Here is a 23,240-nt window from a genome sequence, read left to right on the forward strand (position 1 = left end):
CAACCCCCCATGCTGCTCCCGAGCACTGATCAGTACTTGATCGCTTGATTTTTTTCAATTTTTTTATGGTCATGCGTCCTGCAGCCACCGAGTGCTGATCAGTGACACAAATCACTGATCGGCACTCGTGCTTGCTGTTGTTTTCCAGGACTTTTTTTGTCCCTATCTATTCCCCCCACCTTTCCTTTGCACCACCTCCATACGTGTTTGCTACAGCCGCCGAGGTACAGAAGAATAAAAAAAAATTATTTAGATTAGTTGATAGGAGTAGATTAGAAACAGTAAAAATATAACATAGTAATCTGTGTCCACTACAGTATTTTTTTACTGAATTTAGTGAGGGTTAGTGTCAGATAGTAAAGCATAACATTTTTTTTATGAAAGATTAGGGATAGTAAAAATATATTGTAGTAATTGGCATCTACTACAACATTTTTTATTGAATTTAGTCAAGGTTAGTGTCAGATAGCAGCGCAGAAATAAAGAATCACATCTGTGCGTGCGTGCGTCTTACGGCCCTGGAGCGCTGTTTTTTTGTGTGAAACAAGAATTTAAAAAATGTTGATTAGTTAATAGGACTAGATTAGGGACAGTATAAATATACTGTAGTAATCAGCGACTACTACAGTATTTCTTACTGAATGTAATCATGGTTAGTGTCAGATGGTTGCAGTCACTCAGTAATTTTTTTTTTCCTGTGTAAGTTTGTTTTTTATTTGACCAAATTTTTATATTTTTATTTTATTTTTATCTTTTACTTTCTAGATTATTTTCTTCCTTATTTTTTTTTCTTCTAAATAAAAAAAGTTTACACCAAACACTGACTGGCACACACCTGAATAAAATTTGGTACACATACAAACATCGCATACGTGAAAAAATGTCCCATTCATCCCAAACCCAGTATTCAGCCGAGAAGGCATATGCCTTCCTTGCCTCCAACACTGATAGAGAGGAAGAGGATTCCACCTTCCTTTTATTTTTCCACCTCCTCCTCTTCCTCAAGTGATACTGAAATGCCACACAGAAGCCCCAGCACAGAAAACCTGACACCCCCCCCCCATGGACCTCACCTCTTGAAAATTATGAGCCTCGCATTCCTGATTTTGTGGCTCAATCAGGAATTAAATTCTACACTACCAGCCTCAAATAAATTGAATTTTTCAAATGTCTTTTTCTCTGAGGGTTTTGGAACTCTCATGGTGTTCCAGACAAATTTGTATGTACAACAATTTTTATCCCAAAATCCCACTTCATCATTTACCATCTGGACCTCTCACGGGTTTACCGCAACAGAGAGGAGCCAGAAGACCATAGCGACTGATTTATCCTACTCTTGCACTGATTAGAAGCACTTCACCTTCATATTAAATTGTGCAAATTTGTTTTAGCAGTGCAGGGGTTAATCTGCTCAGTTGAGAGCTCCTGGAAGCTTTCCTGTGTTAAGGCTCTCAGCTGTGCACTGTTGGCCACTCCCATCTCCTATATAAACTGGGTACTAGTGAGCACTCATTGTCAGAGCTTGCTTTTGCTGCATGGCTGGAGGTTGTTGGTCGTTGTTATTGTAGAACACATTTGGATTTATCTGTCACTGTTGCCAGGTTTTGAGTATGTAATAATTCCCTTTCTTCTCTTACTTTGGTTTAACCCCATCCTTCACTTCCCGGTGTTTACCTCTGTTGTTTATGTGTGTATATTTGTATGATTGGTATTTTCCTTTATCCCTGCTTGTATTACCTTGTTAGCCTGGTTGGTGTATTACGGTACACTACTACTCAGCTCTTCCTTGAGTGGGGAAGGGTACAGATGGAGGGCGGATTCAGGAGCTAAGCCAAGGTACTTGGCCCTGTCATCTTCACAATCAGAAGTAATCCAGGCAACAGGGCTGTTAGGAACAGTGAAGGAGCCCCTGGTCCTGGGACACCCGACAACAGGACAGGACCCCTGTAGATGTTATAGAAATGACAACGTTTTGGGGCCTTGTTCTTCACATAGGGATAGTGAAGAAGCCAGAAATTCAGCATTATTGTAGTGTTGATGTTTAGTATAACACTCTACTGTTCTGCATTGCTATGTCCCAGACAAGCCTTGATGCCAAACACAAATTTTTGCATTATAGTGATAATACACAATGTCTTCCCCAAGATGACCCAAACTTTGATCGGCTTTTCAAAGTTTGGCTGGTCACTGAGCACATTAGCAACAGGTTTGCTGAGGTGTATGTTCCCCAAAGGGACATCTACATGGATGAGTTCCTAATACATTTCAAGGGGAGGCTCAAATTCCTGCAGTACCTGCCCATTAAGAGGAACAGGTACAGAATTAAGCTCTACTGAGAACTGTGTGAGAGTACCTCAGGGTACACTCACAGGTTTAGGGTTTATGAAGGGAAGGGCTCCCGTATTCAGCCCCCTGAATGCCCCGGTATCCTGGGAGTGAGAAAATGGTGTGGGAATTAGTTCACCCCCTGCTGGATCAAGGTTATCACCAATATGTAGATGACTTTTATGCCAGCATCCCACTCTTCAAGTCCCTCTCTGCGTGAGTGACCACAGCATGTGGTACTGTCCTCAAAATTCAGAGAGACCTTCTGAGGATGCTAATTGGGAAGCTGCTCAGGAAGGGTGAGAGCAGAGCACAATTCAGTGACAACATGCTGGTGGTCAAGGAGAAGGGTTTCCTTTTCTTGACTACCAAAGATGGTGATTGCAGCACACAAACCATTGTACGAGATACCTCTACACAGGTCCATAAGCCAATCTGTGTACTGGGGTACAACAAGAACGTGGGGGGAGGTGCTCTCTGATCAAGTCCTCCAGCTATTCAGTGCCATGAGAAAAGCCAATGTGTGGTACCAGAAACTGGACGTGCACATTGTACAAATGGCAATATATAACTCTTTTGTGCTATGACGATGTACAGGCCAAATCGAGACCTTTCCGTCAGTTCCAGGAGATAGTCATCAAGACCTTAATATTTTGCACTCAAGAAGAAACAGGCCCCAGTACTTCCAAAACTGAAGGTGCCTATAGTATATTAGGGCAACATTTCCCCAAGTGAGGTCTCTCAAACTTCAAACAGAGGAAGGTTGCAAAAAAAGGTGCAAAGTGTGCTACAGAAGGGGGATATGTAAGGACACTACTTATAAAATGCTACACCTGCCCCGACAAACCTGGTCTATGTATGAATGACTATTTAAGAGTCTTCCACTCATCCATGGACTAGTAAATTTAGTTATGACTTACACAGCTCACATATGCCAACCTCATGCTCTATACACAACTCATATGCCAACCTAATACACTCTACACTACTCACGTATGCCACCACATTAAAAAATCACATACTAGGAAAACACTAGATCAGTTCTAATATAGGGTTATTTGTGGGGGGTTTCCAATGTTTCAGCACATCAGGGGTTCTCCAAACGCGACATGATGCCCACAGACCATTCCATGAAAGTCTGCTTTTCAAATGTCACTCCTTCCTTTCTGAGCCCTGTTGTGTGCCCAAACAGTAGTTTAGCACCAGATATAGGGTATCAGCGTACTCAGGAGAAATTGCACAACAAATTTTAGGGTCCTTTCTCTCTCGTTTCCCTTGTGACAATAAAAAATGGAGGCTAAAAACATTTTTGTGGGAAAAATTAGATTTTTTTTTATTTTCATGGCTCAACGTTATACATTTTTGTGCAACGCCTTGGGGTTTATTATCGATTTTAGTCAATTTTGCAGTCAAAAAGTCAAACGGTGCTCCTTTCCTTCTGAGCCGTGCTGTGTGCAAAACAGTAGTTTTCTCCCGTATATGGGGTATGCGTTGTGAGAAATTGCACAACGCATTTTGGGGTCCATTTTCTCCTGTTACCCTTGTGAAAATAAAAAAAAACTTGGGTCTAAAGTAACATTTTTGTGAAATGTTGATTTTTTTTCCCTTCCACAATGCTTCAGTTTTTATGAAGCATAGGAAGGATTAATAAACTTCTTGAATGTGGTTTTGAGCACCTTGAGGTGTGCAGTTTTTAAAATGGTGTCAATTTTGGGTATTTTCTGTCAAATAAAAAAAAATGGTTTTGTAAATGTTGTTGGAAAAATAATAAATTACTGATCAACTTTTAACTCCTCTTTTTCGAGCAAAAAAAAAAAAGGTTTCAAAAATTGTGCTAATGTAAAGTAGACATGTAGGAAATGTTGTTTATTAATTATTTTGTGTGAATTACTCTCTGGTTTAAGGGCATAAAAATAATAAGTTTTAAAATTGCGAAATGTTCGCAAAGTTTCCAATATTCAGCAAATAACCGCAAGTCATATCTAAGAAATGAAGTACAATGTGTCACAGAATCGGTGGGATCTGTTGAAGCATTCCAGTGTTATTATCTTATAAATTGACACTGTACAGAATTGTAAAATTTGGCCTGGTCATGAAGGTGAAAACAGGCTTGTGGGGGTGAAGGGGTTAAAGAGTAATATTTAAAAGTGTGTCAGTTAATCCATATTCTATTAGCAGCTAAGCTTTGCCTTTTGGTGAAAATCAACTCTAACCAAGAATTTCTCTAAAATGATAATGCTTTAATTACATTTTTACAGAGCTTATGTTGTCTTTTCCCTATATTTATTTGTATTTGTCGGCATGTATATCCAAAACTTTGGGTAGATCCCAGTTGTAATCTTCTCCTGAGAGATGAAACATGTAATCGAATCTTAAGTAAAATGAACTTCTTTTTCTTATCTTGAGAATAAAAAAAACATTTAAACTATCTGACTTTTGCAAAAATATGGAAAAGTGTAGGGGGAGATTTGCACGTTCTTGTAACGTATTTTCTTCCTTGGTTTATGTGAAGTACCATTCCGACTAGTTGGACATACTATGTTCTCTATGATTATATAATACTGCTTTTATTTGGCATATTAATTCCTTGATATTGTGTGAACATGATGTGTTTTTACATTAAAAATAACAAAAAAAAGTGTTGAAGGAGTTGTCCGGCCTTAGGATACAAGTCTACAGTCATACTATGCGACTGCACACTTGTGGATCCTCACATTGTGCACTGTGGCAAGAGCGTGATCACGAGTATGTGATTTGCATACATGCGGTCACGTGCCGACTAGACGTATATCGAGCGAGGCCGGGCATGTCTAGTTGGAATGTGGCTGGAAGTATGACTTGCGGTCACATGAACTTCCGCTCTTGGCACCGCAGAATTCTCACGGCGTGCAAGTTCACAAGTCTGAAGTCACATAGAATGACTGCAGACTTGTACCCTAAATCCAGACAATCCTTTTAAAGAAGGAGTAAGCCTATTTAGAGAACCTGTAATCAATTTCTCCTCCAGTGAGACGTGTTATAAAAAAGTATTCGCATGCAAATATGTTGATTAAACTATAAATGTGAAGTCCATACTGCTGCTTCCGATCAACATAATTTCTGCTAATTAGTGTGAGGCTGGTTCTGCTTCTCGGCACTCCCCATACCCTTCGGGGACGTTGCGTTGCAGAACGGGGGCATGGTCTTTGTGCCAGTTTTGCCACCAACCCCAATTCTTTAAAATATTCAATATTCTTACCTCCTTTTCCAATTGTAAATTTTACGGATCAGGAAAAAAAAATCATTCCCAAATAACAAAACCGTAATAGTAAAACAACGGCGCATAATAGGAATCAATCCCTTTTGGTATAAACATTGGTAATAATTAGTATATTATCCAATATGTGAAATGTTACATTTCTTCACTTTATCCAGTGATGCTGTTCTCAGATTCAGATTTCTACCTCGAGATAAATGTGAGAGGTGCCTTTAGAATGAATGATTACATGGAACAGTTTCATTACTTTCTTTGTGACCTTTACATTTTTTCTACAGTCATTTTTACAGACCTGAGTGATCACCTTCTTATAGAAGGCGAGTGTGAAGTGTACAACAATTAACTTGTTGAGAATAGTGGCGCTGTCATCTCTCTGATACTATGCTGCCATACTGTGGTGACGGGCAACAGTGTATAGAACGATACTTTAAAATCAAAATTTGTAAAACACCTTAACATTTAAGGCATCTGTTTCATTAAATGGTTTTTCTCCTTCATGAGAGCAGCATAATGTAAAAAAGAGATCCTGATTCCAGAGATTTACTGGGTGCAGCAGTTGTGACCCAGAGTTTTTAGATGTATCATGTAGCAGAGCTCAAAAATCTGACCCAGCACAACTTTCTGTGTACATTGTCTATAGACAGTAAGCTCTTAATCAAAGGAGTGGGCGTGGTTATACGACTTGGTCTAGGCTAGTCTAGGTAGGGATAATCTCCAAGTGATAAAGCCTTCATTGTAAGTAAACAGCACACAGCCTAATAAATGACACATCCCTGAATTCTGTGTTTTAACCTTTACGTCATGTTGTCCTCAGATCACATATTAAAAATCCCTTTAAGTCTTTTCACTAAATTGATTAACTTACACCTTCATTCAACCATATTTTTGACACCTGCTTTCTAAGATGATTTGGGATATACTTCCATCAGCTAGTGTGTAGGTGATCATACATATTGGACAATGGTCAACTGAACCCGCTGATTTTTGGGGAAGATAATCAAATGTGTATTAGATGTTTGACTCATGTCAGGGAAAGATTGGGCATGTTGAATTTCAACATGCCCCATTTTTGTTCTTAAAGGAGATTGACCCCATTACAGGTGTCTGGCATTGGTTTATTCCCCTCACTCCTATCGTAACACTTGCTTGGTCGACCCAAAGTACATATTTATGGGGGGTTCAATAAAAATAGCTATGAGACTAATGCAGCGCCCCAGAGACCTGGTCGTTGCAGTAACATCGCTCCGCCGCTAAGGGAAGTGATGGTACGTCTGATGGCACTGAAGGAGTTCACCTGACCAGGTATCACAGACACCAATACACTTCATAGTCTGGCCTCCAGGGGGAGCAAAGGGCACTATGTATTGGGCCACTCCTCACAGTCTGGTAAAACTGGGGGTTAGATAGGAAGTTAGGGAGAAGCTGACTGGGTTGGAACCAGGCAACATTCTGTGGCAGAGGGTGTTGCAGGGGAAGATTCAGGGGGGTCCCTGTCAGGGGTGGGATCCTGACAGAGGCCTAGCGAACAGAAAGAACGTTACCGGACCGCGCCTGCACTTCATTGCGGCGGTACCCTAAGAAAGGACAAGAAGTGAGGTTTATTGTGAAGAGTGAGAAACGAGATCAAAGCAACAAGGAGAAAACACCAGTAGGAGTCGTGCTGTAAGATCGAGGCAACATCCTACTGAGGCGCGTAGCCGGTGGCCAGAACGCCGAGGAAGTATTGGACTCCAAGCCTTACTTCAAACCAACGGCAGGACAGTCAGTTATAGGCGGGCTGTCTCACCCAAATCACCTAAGCAGACATAGGGGGCAACAGTGGGAGAGGGGCGACTCTAGGGTCCCGGAAGAACTCCAGGCCTACCCGTCATACGGGTGCGTCCTAGCCATATCATCTGGGGGACGGAGAAGAACATCAGAATCAGTTGTGAGGGAACATCAGAAACAGACACAACAGTTGTGAGGACTATCCCGTGGTGCTCAGCAGGGAAGGACTACAACACACAAGCGCTAGAAGGAAGGCACAGATTTCCACCAACAAAGGGAGCTCTGGAGGTGCCATCGGACCGGCCGGTCTCAGACAGCCCTGTTAACCGTACTCTGGATTGAGGATCCTGAAGCCTTCAGTAAAGAGGTAAAGAGACTGCAACCCTGTGTCCTCGTTATTCATCGCGACCTGCACCACACATCATCACTCTCAACTTTTACTGGACGCCCCTTAGCAGGGTCACGGACCGGGTCTAGTCACCGTGACAATCCCAGAACCGAGACAGAGAGGCCCGGTACCGGGTACCCCACGGCCCTGCGACGGTGGGGGCGCTCCACTAACAAGTTCTCGCAAACAAATATTGAATGTGAATGTCCGTTTTTAGATAAATCACATTTCAAAAAACTGCGCCACGGTATAAGGCCTCAAGCACAACAGGATAATTTGCCCGGGAGCGGTGTCACCGTGTGGGGTTCTGTATGGTACTTTATTACAGAGAAATGCTTAGAAATAAAGCATCTCAGGGAACCGCAGCATCTTTTTTACTTTCTGATTCATATGGAATTCATGAATAATAACCTCTGCAGGTCTCCAGATTAAATCGGTACAGAAGAGCCCAATAGAAGTCTATTTCTGCCATATCTTGGGCCCATACAATTCAGACCTTGCATTTTACCATGATACACCTGTGTGGATGGGGACTGGGAATTACAGTCCATGAATAGTTTTCATATGACTAATCTCAACCCTCATCACACGTGATAATACAATATTCAATAATGTTCCGTCATTTCTTTACTTACACTGGACTTACAGTATTTACTTAATCAACCTAAGGGGCAAAATGTTCTCGGTGTTGGCTGAGAGGTCAGTGCAGCTGCAAGCACTGGTATGACTATGTATAAAAGGGAATCTGTCAAATTGATTTATTTACTCACCTTCCCACCACTAAACAGTTGGTCAGGTTGCTCACTGAAAGATAATGTCATCCATGTCTTTTACATATGCAGTCTCTTACTTCCTTACTGCAAAATTATTGCTTTAATTTATATGCAAATAAAGCTTTAATGCTCTGGGTGTGTCAAGGCGCCTCCCAAGCTTATGCTTTTCTGGCTCTATCTCCTGCCCACCCTCACCTTTTTTTGCTTGACTACCAGGTTTGGCTTGACTACACAGTAGTCCAGTAAATGGTAGTATGGGAATATAGCCAGCAAGGCAAAGTGTCACTCTGTGACTGTTGGTGTTTAGGGAAAGGAGCCCTGAACCGTCCCTAGGACTGGGGTCCTAACTGTCCCTGCTCCCAAAGGTACCTCTAAAGGTGAGGAGGTTTGGGTCACCAGCCTTACTGTTCTCCTGTTATTCTCTAATCTGTTCCCTCCCCCTCCCACAGGATCCCCAGACAGAAATACTAGTAAAATAGACAGGGATAAAAGAAAGCAACAAACATACATACACCAAAGGTAGAGAGGTATTTAGGGAAGGATAGGAATGTACCAACCAAGTGAAAATAGGACAATGAGGAAAGCATACACCCCAAAACAGCATGCAACAGTCTTTAGTAGTAACAACGATCTCCAATTCAGCACAGCGTCTCCAAAGAGCTAGGAAGCAAAGCTTTCACTGGCAAGGAAGAGAAGGTCTGGCCTGGTTTTATAGTGAGAGATAATCAGGCGAAATGGAGCTGCAGTTTTCTGACCAGCATAGAAAGGGTTGTTAACTTCTTCAGCACCAAAGGAAACCAAATCAATTAATATGGGTCACAAATGCACAGGCTAAATGGAAGATCTGTGATTCACAATACGTGCTGATCTTCTAACCCCAGATCCGCGAGGAGGATGTGACACAGATGCTTGGGAAGTTCTTTGACAGTCCCAGAGCATTTAAGCCTCATTTGTTTGTATATGAAGTAACACAACTATTAATTATTCAAAGATCAAAAGATTGTATCAGGTTAGGATGCCATTATCTTTCAGAGAGCAACATGATCATATAAACAGTTTGGGGGGCTCGCATCCTTCTGGCAGATTCCCTGTAAGTTCTTTTTGAGCTTTGGTCAGGGAAGATTCAGTCATTGGCTTATTTAGACAATTTTTAAATTACAAAGTAGCCACTTTATTTTATAGTGTTTGTGACTAGTGTTAAAGGGATTATTCGGGACTGTTTTGTTTTCTTACTGTTGTCTCAAGAACTAACATGCAGGCAGTTACCTACCTACCTGTTATGCAAGGCGCCGATCTGAGGCGGCAAAGAGTGGTCACAGATGACTCCTGCCAGGCGAGTTTTCCGCTTTTGCCAACTTTACATTGTCAGGGCAGTGGCTTCTCTTCTGCTCTGCTCTGTTGATGGTGCGTGACTGCTGATATCATGCTGATTGACAGCTAGCTCCTCACTGCCTAACTTCAGTTAGCTGGCTGTCAATCAGTATGACGTTGGCAGTCATGCTCCATCAACAACAGAACTGTTGGAAGAGGAAGAGCTTCCCTGTTGATGTGAAGCAGCAGAATCGCCGGCAGGAGCGGTCAGTAGCTTCGTTGAGCTGGTGCCAGGTAGAAATGGCACATAGTTAGCAACTACCTGCCTCTTAGTTTTTGGGCCTATAGTAAAAACAAATAAAATAGTCCTGGATAACCCTTTTAATAAAAATTTGCACAAAACCCACAAGCTTTCATACAGGCATTCCTACAAGCTATCAGTATACAGTGGGGCAAAAAAGTATTTAGTCAGTCAGCAATAGTGCAAGTTCCACCACTTAAAAAGATGAGAGGCGTCTGTAATTTACATCATAGGTAGACCTCAACTATGGGAGACAAACTGAGAAAAAAAAATCCAGAAAATCATTGTCTGTTTTTTTAACATTTTATTTGCATATTATGGTGGAAAATAAGTATTTGGTCAGAAACAAAATTTAATCTCAATACTTTGTAAAATATCCTTTGTTGGCAATGACAGAGGTCAAACGTTTTCTGTAAGTCTTCACAAGGTTGCCACACACTGTTGTTGGTATGTTGGCCCATTCCTCCATGCAGATCTCCTCTAGAGCAGTGATGTTTTTGGCTTTTCGCTTGGCAACACGGACTTTCAACTCCCTCCAAAGGTTTTCTATAGGGTTGAGATCTGGAGACTGGCTAGGCCACTCCAGGACCTTGAAATGCTTCTTACGAAGCCACTCGTTCGTTGCCCTGGCGGTGTGCTTTGGATCATTGTCATGTTGAAAGACCCAGCCACGTTTCATCTTCAATGCCCTTGCTGATGGAAGGAGGTTTGCACTCAAAATCTCACGACACATGGCCCCATTCATTCTTTCATGTACCCGGATCAGTCGTCCTGGCCCCTTTGCAGAGAAACAGCCCCAAAGCATGATGTTTCCACCACCATGCTTTACAGTAGGTATGGTGTTTGATGGATGCAACTCAGTATTCTTTTTCCTCCAAACACGACAAGTTGTGTTTCTACCAAACAGTTCCAGTTTGGTTTCATCAGACCATAGGACATTCTCCCAAAACTCCTCTGGATCATCCAAATGCTCTCTAGCAAACTTCAGACGGGCCCGGACATGTACTGGCTTAAGCAGTGGGACACGTCTGGCACTGCAGGATCTGAGTCCATGGTGGCGTAGTGTGTTACTTATGGTAAGCCTTGTTACATTGGTCCCAGCTCTCTGCAGTTCATTCACTAGGTCCCCCCGCGTGGTTCTGGGATTTTTGCTCACCGTTCTTGTGATCATTCTGACCCCACGGGGTGGGATTTTGCGTGGAGCCCCAGATCGAGGGAGATTATCAGTGGTCTTGTATGTCTTCCATTTTCTAATTATTGCGCTCACTGTTGATTTCTTCACTCCAAGCTGGTTGGCTATTGCAGATTCAGTCTTCCCAGCCTGGTGCAGGGCTACAATTTTGTTTGTGGTGTCCTTTGACAGCTCTTTGGTCTTCACCATAGTGGAGTTTGGAGTCAGACTGTTTGAGGGTGTGCACAGGTGTCTTTTTATACTGATAACAAGTTTAAACAGGTGCCATTACTACAGGTAATGAGTGGAGGAAAGAGGAGACTCTTAAAGAAGAAGTTACAGGTCTGTGAGAGCCAGAAATCTTGATTGTTTGATTCTGACCAAATACTTATTTTCCACCATAATATGCAAATTAAATGTTAAAAAAACAGACAATGTGATTTTCTGGATTTTTTTTTCTCAGTTTGTCTCCCATAGTTGAGGTCTACCTATGATGTAAATTACAGACGCCTCTCATCTTTTTAAGGGGTGGAACATGCACTATTGCTGAATGACTAAATACTTTTTTGCCCCACTGTACATTTTGTTACCAAATGTAGGAAGCAAGCAACAAAATTAAAAACTTGACGGCTGTATTGGAGATTATTTGTTGACAGGCATGGAAAACAACCGGTACTGAATTAACACTAGATTTCCTTACACTCCCGTGTATACTGTGGTGGGGGTTATTCCTCCTGACAGAGCCTAGAAGCACAGTATAAGATATGACAACCGTGAATGGCAATCCACATTTGCCAGTTGACTTTGGATTACAGAAACCTATAGAGAGCCTTCCATAACGGAATCCTTCCCGCATAGAGGATCACTCGGAAGGAACCTACCGTAAATGATGTGTGCCATTAAACATCAAGAAAACTGTCAGTTTGTAAGACAGATGAACATATAAATATTCACTTTTTCTTTTCCGGTGCTCCATTGTCTTCAACAAGGTGTCAAATCCCAATGAAACATTATAGTATTATCATATTTTCAGCCACATGTCTTAAATGTGTCTTACGATGGGTAGTTTAATTGATGACACAGAAAATTCCAGAAGTTTCGTACCCTTAAGCAGCACATTAATTGAAACTACTGCAGAGCAAAAATATAATGTACCCTCAAGCCATATGAAAGACTGTTGTTCAGCTGCCCGATGAGTTGCCCTGTTTGTTAAAGAACATTTTCCTGGATCATTTCCCTAGAATTTTTTTTTTTTACTGTGGTCGACTGATATCTGTAGGTAAGGATGATCTAAATGAGAAGAAAAAATGTATAGTATACTGAGTAATCTGCAGTAATAGAGGAACTTAGCAGAATTTAATTTATGGAACACTTTATTCAATTTTTAACAGTTTAAAAAAGTTTTTAAAAGTTTAGGTCAAAATTACTTTTATTGTGAACAGTTAAGCAAGTTGAAGTTGAAATGATCTCTAAAAGGTCTAAAGTTAATGATGACACATTTCCTTTGTATTTTATGAAAAAAATACACTGCTTCAAAAAATAGGGAACACTAAAATACCACATCCTAGATATCATTGAATGAAATATTCCTGTTGAAAATCTTTCTTTATTATATAGCAGAATGTGTTGAGAACAATACAGCATAAAAATGATCAATGTAAATCAAAATATCCCATGGAGGTCTAGATTTGGAATTATACTCAAAATCAAAGTGGAAATCAAATTACAGGCTGATCCAACTTTAGTGTAAATGCCTCAAGACAAGGAAGTGATGTTTAGTATTGTGTGTGGCCTCCACATGCCTGTATGACCTCCCTACAATGCCTGGGCATGCTCCTGATCTGGCGGCAGATGTTCTCCTGAGGGATCTCCTCCCAGACCTGGATTAAAGCAGTAGTTAACTCCTGAATAGTCTGCAGTGCAACATGGCATTGATGGATGGAGCGAGACATGAAGTCCCAGATGTGCTCAATCAGATTCAGGTCTGGGGAACGGGCGGGCCAGTCCATAGCATCAATGCCTTCATCATGCAGGAACTGCTGACACACTTCAGCCACATGAGGCCTAGCATTGTCAGGCATCATAAGGAACCCAGGGCCAGTGCATCTGCATATGGTCTTACAATGGGTCTGAGGATCTCATCTTGGTACCTAATGGCAATCAGGGTACCTCTGTCTAGCACAAAGAGGGCTGTGCTAAATTTCTCCAAAGAAATGCGTCCCCAAACCTTTTCTGACCCACTGCCAAACCGGTCGTGCTGGAGGATGTTTCAGGCAGCAGAATGTTCTCCATGGTGTCTCCAGACTCTGCCACGTCTGTCACATGGGCTCAGTGTGAACCTGCTCTCAACCGTGAAGAGCACAGGGCGCCAATGCTGAATCTGCCAAACTTGGTGTTCTTTGGGAAATGCCATTCGTCCTGTTCGGTGTTGGGCTGTAAGCATATCACCCACTTGTGGATGTCGGGCCCTAATACCAGCCTCATGGAGTTTGTTTCTGAGAGATTTAGCAGACACATGGATGTTAATGGCCTTCTGGAGGTCATTTTCTAGGGCTCTGGCACTGCTCCTCCTGTTCCTCCTTGCACTAAGGAGGAGGTAGCAGTCCTCCTGCTGGGTAGTTGCCCTCATCCAACCCCCTCCATGTCTCCTGGTGTACTGCCCTGTCTTCTGGTACAGTATGTGCTCCATGCTCTGGATACTGTTCTGACAGACACAACTACCCTTCTTGCCACAGCTCGCATTGATGTGCCATTCTGGATGAGCTCCACTACCTGAGCAACTTCTGTGGGTTATAGACACTGCCTCATGCTACTGTACCTCTAGGGATGAGAGCAATGACGAAATGCAAAAGTGACCAAAACAACATTCAAAAAGGATGAGAACAGATAAATGGTTTATGGTCACCACCTGCAGAACCACTCCTTTATAGAGGTCGTCTTGCTAATCGCCTATCATTTCTACCTGTTGTCTGTTCCATTTGCACAACAGCAGGAGAAATCAGAAATCACAATCGGTTTTGCTTCATAACTGGACAGGTTAATTTCACAGAAGTGTTATTGACTTGGATTTACATTGTGCTGTTTAAGCGTTCCCTTAGTTTTTTGAGCAGGGTATATATATATATATATATATATATATATATATATATATATAAGTATAAATATATCTATATGTAAATACATATATATGTATATATTACATTTTAAAAGTTACAGAAAGGAAAATGGGCTGATTCAAAAGTTTGAGCGCCATGCATGGTTAGTACCTAGTAGCACCCCCTTTTGCAAGTAACCTAGCTTGTAAATGCTTTTTGTAGACAGCCAAGAGTTTTTCAATTCTCCTTTTGGGGATTTTTATCTATTCTTCCTTGGAAAATTCTTTCCAGTTCTGTGAAACTCCTCGGTCATCTTGCATGCACTGCTATTTTGAGGTCTAGCCACAGATTTTCAATGATGATAAGATCAGGTGACTCTGAGGGCCATTGTAAAGCCTTCAACTTGTGGCTTTTGAGGTAGCCTATTGTGGAATTTGACATGTTTAGGATCATTGTCCATTTGTAGAAACCATCCTCTTTTCAATTTGAGCTTTTTTTTACAGATGGTGTTATGTTTGCATCAAAAATTTGTTGAAATTTAATTGAAAACATTATTCCATTATTTAAATGTTCCCCGTGCCATTGGTTGCAACACAATCCCAAAGCATGGCAACAAAACCAGGAAACATATTAGACACAAGAGAGGGGAAAAATCAAAACACTAGGTAGTGCATGAAACACCCCAAACCAAACGAACCAACTCCATGCAATAGCATTGAAACAAGGAGTACAATAGGAGTCAATAGGAACTATAAAAGATAATACTTTATTATATGAAAATTACACACCATAAAAAGTGCATACAGTAACATAAGATAACTATACCATAAAGTGCATAAGGCTGGAACATGTGGATAACCACCGGTGCGAGCTGCCCAAATGAAGTAGATACATAAATAGAATGCAAGGCTGCCAAGAAAATCAGTCAGTAATCAGGCTCGTGGGTAAGTAATATCCCACAGCATAAAGTTAGACATTTATCAGCAGCGCTTACCAAAGTGGGACAGCGGGCACCAGATTGGATACAAAATACAGAGCCCCCTTTGACGCGCGTTTCGCTTCTTCCGGTGGTCGTGCTTTTTCAAGGGATAGTACTCTTTAACGTGACCAGGACCTTAAAATAGGATTGGCAAGTGTGCACGTGATTAATCACGTGTCAACACTAAGCCAATCGCAGTGGTACCAGCGGCGTGTGCGCTTGTCAATCATCTTTATTTTTATATAGCGCTAACATATTCCACAGCGCTTTACAGTTTGCACACATTATCATCGCTGTTCCGGATGGGGCTCACAATCTAAATTCCCTATCAGTATGTCTGTGGAGATTTGTTTGCTTAGATAACTTTGACCAAGGTTTCAGAACTTAATTAGTCTGTTAGGGTTATGGCTTATTCACTATCATTGTTAGGAAAGGCAGGTGATGCAAATTTCCCAGCTTTATAAAAATCCAGCCTCCTCTAACCTTGTACCAAAAAAAAAAAAACAGAATCCATGGGTTCTTCTACACAGCTGCATAGCACTCTGAAAATGATGGAGGCCCACAAAGCAGGAGAAGGCTGTTAGAAGGTAGTTAGCAGGAACAGTGGAGGTCAAGACATGGTCTGGAAAGCCAAGCTAAATTTCAGTGAGAGCTGCTTGTAGGATTGCAAGAGAAGGAAATCACAACTCCGGCTTGACTGCAAAAGACCTTCAGAAAGATAAAGCAGACTCTGGAGTTGTGGTATATTGTTCTACTGTTCATTGACACCTGCACAAATATGGCCTTCATGGAAGAGTCATCAGAAGAAAATCTCTCCTGCGTCCTCATTATAAAATTCAGTCTTGGAAGTATGCAAAAGAACATCTAAACAAGCCTGATGCATTTTAGAAACAAGTCCTGTGAACCGATGAGGGTAAAATAGAACTCTTTGGCTGTAATGATTAAAGATATGTGGGAGAAAAAAAGCAGAGAATTTCAGGAAAAGAACATCTCACCAACCATTAAGCATGGAGGTGGATCAATCATGCTTTGGGATTGTATTGAAACAAGGCGTACAATAGGAGTCAATAGGAACTATAAAAGATAATACTTTATTATATGAAAATTACACACCATAAAAAGTGCATACAGTAACATAAGATAACTATACCATAAAGTGCATAAGGATGGAACATGTGGATAACCACCGGTGCGAGCTGCCCAAATGAAGTAGATACATAAATAGAATGCAAGGCTGCCAAGAAAATCAATCAGTAATCAGGCTCGTGGGTAAGTAATATCCCACAGCCATAAAGTTAGACATTTATCAGCAGCGCTTACCAAAGTGGGACAGCGGGCACCGCTATTGTTAAGGTTGCCCAAACTTTTGCATCAGCCCCTTTTTGTAATTTTATAAAAATGTTAAAAAATGACAATATATATTTTTTTTCTGCCTAAAATACAAATTAATTGTCATCTTTACTAACTGTAGCTTTTTTGGAGATTATTTAATCTTCAACTTAATAGTTCACAATTACAATAATTTTGACCAGTGGTTCCCAGACTTTTACATGCCATTATGTGGGTGCTATCCGTGAATGTGGGGTTATTCACATGTCTTATTTTCCGGACAAAATCGCAGGGACACATCTGATTTTCATCTAAGTTATAGATCTGAAACTGCAATGAAAGTCTATGGGTCAATTAAAAAATTGGCCTGCATCATAAGTTGAGTACAGTCCGATTTTCACAGACTGTTACATATGAAAAGAATATATTTTTTTTTCCTTTTTTTATATGTGAGAAAAACTGAAGGCACTCATCAGATTCATAGATCAAACCAATGAGTTTCAGCACCTTTTTTAAGGTCAAAAGAACAAATTAGGGGTTCTTGTTCCTTTTTTTTTTTAGGTAGCACATGTTCAGAAGCAACAGAAATATGAAGGACAGAATACAGATGTACTGATCAGTGTAACTGTGAATCCACCACTAAAATGAGATAAAACACTTACTATGAAGAAGCAAAGCTGGCCTATATGTGTCTGTGCCTTTCTATCATTCTGATCATCTCTCCAAATACTTCAATAGGCTTCTGAAACTAATTCTTCAGTGAGCTGGCAGTCTGTCTTGTTTTGACCAAGGTGCAGTTTCACTGTTTTTCACAAGTTTAGGAGGCAGGGTGAGGAAAAGTGGCTCACACGTGGAGAATAAGGCTGATTTCTCTGATCATTTCTTTGCAGCTTTCCCAAACCTTCGAAATATTGATGGAGAAATTCTTCTTGAAGTGAAGCCAGTGGTGGACCACGATGAATTAGCGAATTCATACGAACGCAAGCTCATAGAGGTAAATCAAGCCTGTGTAACGAGTCCTGTGTGTTTTATTAATGCTATGAACATCTGAGAACTATTATTTTAGAACATACGGTAAGTTCTTTTTTAGAATCCCCGTAACTGAGATGCATAAATTACCAATGTAATAATAGTAAGGTTTCATGACAACTATATTCCCTTTCAGTTATTCCTTTATGTAATTCTTAGTGATCATTAACTTTATGATGGAGGGTTTAGGATTGGGATATATTCATTGCGTTTGCATTTTTTGAGCGTACTCCCTACTGCCTTCTTTCAACTCCTGTGGGCTCTAGCCTCAATATTTTTGTAATTTTTCTTTTTTTGTCACGTTGAGCTCATTGCGGTTCAGTGAGGACTTTTGTCTTACATTTGTAATAACAATTGAAATTAAATGAATACCTTTAAGGGAACCTGTTACCAGAAAAAAACACTATTAAACTGCAGATATGGGGTTAATCTGCAGATTAATATTGTTCTTAACCTGCTCGATGCTCGCACTTATCCGAACGCTGCAGGGAGAAAATTAACGTTATACCCCCTGCAGCGTTCAGCTTTCAGTCATAGGTAAGGCGCCGGCGCTGGTTCAGTCACTGGTCTGAGAATACATATCTCTGTGCCTGAACCCACGCCTGCGCCGCTGCTGTGACTGAAAGCTGAACGCTGCCGGGAGGGAATAAAGTTAATTTTCTCCCCGCAGCGTTCAGCTAAGCCGGGTGCTGGGCAGGTTAATAACTCTATTAACCTGCAGATTAACCCTATATCTGCAGGTTAATAGCTTTTTTTCAGGTGACAGGATGCCTTTAATGAAAATGAGAGATTTTTTTTGCCCAAAGCAAGCCTAAGTGGGGTTCCATTATTATGTAAATAATGTAGCAACAGCCTGTGTTCTGCCACCACTCAAGACAGCAGCAGTGGTTGTTACCTAAGCAATGAGCTGCAAACAATAAAACAAATAAAACACCTAGCAAGATAAATAAAGGAAGTTAATTGCAAACTTGCTTATTTTTGCACAAACTGCCAATATATACTGTATTTTAGGACATGGGAATAGCCCTTTAAATGGACTCTGTCAACACAGAATGACTGTTCAAATCAAGTACAGGCGCTCGGTGCTTCATGCCGTAGTCAACCAGTTAAATACACCTTCCCACCTGCTTATTTTCCATCTATCTCCGCCCTTTTCTGGGCTATATAGCCAGAGCTGTTAATCAAAGAAGAGGAGGGGTGGAGATTGAGGGAAAACAAGCAGGTGGGAAGGTGTATAGAAATGAATGGCTGCGCTATGATACACCGAGGGCCTGTACTTGGTTTGAGCAGTAATTTTGTGCTGACAGAGATTCTTTAAAGGGAACCTGTGAGTTGATGGATGCCGTCCAAAACCTGCCATGTGTCTCTACCACAAATGTCCTTCAGCCAGGGACTGGTATACATTTCTAGAGTAAATTACACCGCCAAAGTGGCATAGCTTTTCATTCATTTGATGGACTGACGTAACCACGCCCCTTCCCGCCAATGATGTACATGGGCGTGTAATTGCCAAAAGTCTGCAGAAAAGGGGATAGTTGGACACCATCAACAATTAAGCGGGGTCTACCTGAAGCATGTTAATAGCTACTAGTATCAAAAACAAAGAATAGGAAGACATGCATAAAGTCAGGGACCACCAAATACATATATAACAATATGTATTGAGAGAAAAAGCAAGCAGTGCAAAAACACTTAAAAAAAAAACAATTAAGAAAAACAGGTAGAATGCATACCCATGATTGAATGAAGACACCAAAAACAGCAGTACAACAACAAATATATCGCCGAAATGCAAATGAATGTATAAATAAATACAGGTGCTATAAGCACACCAATAAACAGAGTACATTTCTATGGCCTCTATAAAGGAAAATAGGTTTTAAAGATAGGCGTCCCAAAGAGGTCACATTGAATGAAGGGACAGCCTGAAATGATAATCTCAAAGCACTTGTGTAACTGATATGTAGTTCAAAAAAATGGTTTCAACAGAGGATCCTCATATATAGTCAACCACACATATAGTTTACCACATGGCAGATGAACTTGACATGAATAGCCTAATCATAAAAAGGAATATGCCACAAAATAAAGTGCTGGTGCAATTGAAAAGGTAACAGGGGTGTTCTTGACAATACAAGTCTGAACAGAAAAAGCCTGCAATGGAAATCACAAAACACTTATGTAACTGATATGCAGATTAAAAAATGAATTCAACAGAGGATCCCCATATGTAGTAAACGATTTATGTGGCTGACTATATATGTGACAACCTCCCTCCAAAGGTTTTCTATGCTTCATATGCTTCTTACAAAGCCACTCCTTCGTTGCCCTGGCAGTGTGCTTGGGATCATTATCATGCTGAAAGATCCATCCACATTTCATCTTCAATGCCCTTGCTGATGGAAGAAGGTTTGCACTCAAAATCTCACGGTACATGGCCCCATTCATTCTTTCATGTACACGGATCAGTCGTCTTGGTCCCTTTGCAGAGAAACAGTCCCAAAGCATGATATTGCCACCCCCATTCTTCACAGTAGGTATGGTGTTCTTTGGCTGGAACTCGGCATTCTGTCTCCTCTAAACACGATGAGTTTTGTTTCTACCAAACAGTTCTACTTTGGTTTCATCAGACCATATGACATTCTCCCAATACTCCAAATGCTCTCTAGCAAACTTCAGACGGGCCTGGACATGTATTGGCTTAAGCCAGGGGACACGTCTGACACTGCAGGATCTGAGTCCCTGGCAACATAGTGTGTTATAGTTAGTAGCCTTTATTACGGTGGTCCCCGCTCTATGCAGATCACTCACTAGGTACCCCCATGTGGTTCTGGGATTTTTGCTCACCGTTCTTGTGATCATTTTGACCCCACGGGGTGAGATCTTGCGTGAAGCCCGAGATCGAGGGAGATTATCTTGTATGTGTTCCATTTTCTTATTATTGCTCCCACAGTTGATTTCATCACACCAAGCTGCTTGCCTATTGCAGATTCAGTCTTCCCAGCCTGGTGCAGGGCTACAATTTTGTTTCTGGTGTCCTTCGACAGCTCTTTGGTTTCCACCATAGTGGAGTTTGGAGTGTGACTGTTTGAGGTTGTGGACAGGTGTCTTTTACACTGATAACAAGTTCAAACAGGTGCCATTACTGCAGGTAATGAGTGCAGGACAGAGAAGCCTCTTAAAGAAGAAATTACAGGTCTGTGAGAGCCAGACATCTTTTTTTTTTTAGGTGACCAAATACTTATTTTCCACCATGATTTGCAAAATAAATCTTTCCAGATCTGTCAAGGTGATTTTCTGGATTTGTTTTCTCATTTTGACTCTCATAGTTGTGGTCTACCTATGATGTCAATTACAGGCTGCTCTCATCTTTTTAAGTGGAAGAACTTGCAAAATTGGTCGCTGACTACTGTATATACTCGAGTATATGCCGACCCGAGTATAAGCCAAGGCACCTAATTTTGCCACGTAAATCTGGGTAAGCTTATTGACTTGAGTTTAAGAATATGCATTGTCCCCTCATCCCTGTCCTGCTATGTGTGGCTCCCCCGGTCTCCTAGTTGTAAGCATGACTCGGCGTCCTCCCCCTTGTATGTATGGCTCGGCGTCCTCCCCTTTGTATGTATGGCTCGGCGTCCTCCCCTTTGTATGTATGGCTCGGCGTCCTCCCCCCTTTTATGTATGGCTCAGCATCCTCCCCTTGTATGTATGGCTCAGCGTCCTCCCCCTTGTATGTATGGCTCGGCGTCCTCCCCCTTGTATGTATGGCTCGGCGTCCTCCCTCTTGTATGTATGGCTCGGCGTCCTCCCCTTTTTATGTATGGCTCAGCATCCTCCCCTTGTATGTATGGCTCGGCGTCCTACCCCGTCCTCCCCCTTGTATGTATGGCTCGGCGTCCTTCCCCTTGTATGCATGGCTCGACATCCTCCCCCTTGTATGCATGGCTCGACGTCCTCCCCCTTGTATGTATGGCTCGGTGTCCTCCCCTTGTATGTATGGCTCGGTGTCCTCCCTCTTGTATGCATGGCTCGGTGTCCTCCCCCTTGTATGCATGGCTCGACGTCCTCCCCCCTTGTTGTATGGCTCGACGTCCTCCCCCTTGTATGCATGGCTCGGCGTCCTCCCCCTTGTAAGCATTGCTCGGCGTCCTCCCCCTTGTATGCGTCCTCCCCCTTTTATGCATGACTCGGCGTCCTCCCCCTTGTATGTATGGCTCGGCGTCCTCCCCCTTGTATGTATGGCTCGGCGTCCTCCCCTTGTATGAATGGCTCGGCGTCCTCCCCCCTTGTATGAATGGCTCGGCGTCCTCCCCGTCCTCCCCCTTGTATGCATGGCTTGGCGTCCTCCCCTTGTATGCATCTCTCGGCGTCCTCCCCCCTTGTATGCATGGCTCGGCTTCCTACCCCGTCCTCCCCCTTGTATGCATGGCTCGGCGTCCTCCCCCCTTGTATGCATGGCTCGGCTTCCTACCCCGTCCTCCCCCTTGTATGCATGGCTCGGCGTCCTCCCCCCTTGTATGCATGGCTCGACGTGCTCCCACTTGTATGCATGGCTCGGCGTCCTACCCCGTCCTCCCCCTTGTATGCATAGCTCGGCGTCCTCCCCCCTTGTATGCATGGCTCGACGTCCTCCCCCTTGTATGCATGGCTCGGCGTCCTACCCCGTCCTCCCCCTTGTATGTATGGCTCGGCGTCCTACCCCATCCTCCCCCTTGTATGCATGGCTCGGCATCCTCCCCCTTTTATGCATGGCTCGACGTCCTCCCCCTTGTATGCATGGCTCGGCATCCTCCCCCCTTGTTGTATGGCCCGACGTCCTCCCTCTTGTATGCATGGCTCGGTGTCCTCCCCCTTGTATGTATGACTCAATGTCCTCCCCCTTGTATGCATGGCTCGGCGTCCTCCCCCTTGTATGCTTCCTCCCCCTTGTATGCATGGCTCGGCGTCCTCCCCCTTGTATGCATGGCTCAGCGTCCTCCCCCCTTTTATGTATGGCTCGGCGTCCTCCCCCTTGTATGTATGGCTCGGCGTCCTCCCCCTTGTATGTATGGCTCGGCGTCCTCCCCTTATATGTATGGCTCGGCGTCCTCCCCCCTTGTATGCATGGCTCGGCTTCCTCCCCCCTCCTCCCCCTTGTATGCATGGCTCGGCGTCCTCCCCTTGTATGCATGGCTTGGCGTCCTCCCCCTTGTATGCATGGCTCGGCTTCCTACCCCGTCCTCCCCCTTGTATGCATGGCTCGGCGTCCTACCCCGTCCTCCCCCTTGTATGTATGGCTCGGCGTCCTCCCCCATCCTCCCCCTTGTTTGCATGGCTCGGCATCCTCCCCCTTTTATGCATGGCTCGACGTCCTCCCCCTTGTATGCATGGCTCGGCGTCCTCCCCCCTTGTTGTATGGCCCGACGTCCTCCCTCTTGTATGCATGGCTCAGTGTCCTCCCCCTTGTATGTATGACTCAATGTCCTCCCCCTTGTATGCATGGCTCGGCGTCCTCCCCCTTGTATGCTTCCTCCCCC

General features: G+C 42.8%; 1 protein-coding gene across 2 annotated transcripts in view; it reads left to right on the top strand.

The window, feature by feature from the left end:
• Positions 1 to 23,240, top strand: part of SNX29 (sorting nexin 29) — a 565,512-nt gene that overhangs the window by 230,879 nt on the left and 311,393 nt on the right. For both annotated transcript variants that reach the window (XM_077275156.1, XM_077275157.1), the window contains exon 15: positions 17,586 to 17,689. In XM_077275156.1, coding sequence (XP_077131271.1) covers positions 17,586 to 17,689 — 104 coding nt within the window. The remainder of the gene's footprint in view (positions 1 to 17,585; positions 17,690 to 23,240) is intronic.

The sequence above is a fragment of the Ranitomeya variabilis genome, chromosome 7, assembly GCF_051348905.1.
Source record: "Ranitomeya variabilis isolate aRanVar5 chromosome 7, aRanVar5.hap1, whole genome shotgun sequence".
NCBI lineage: Eukaryota > Metazoa > Chordata > Amphibia > Anura > Dendrobatidae > Ranitomeya > Ranitomeya variabilis.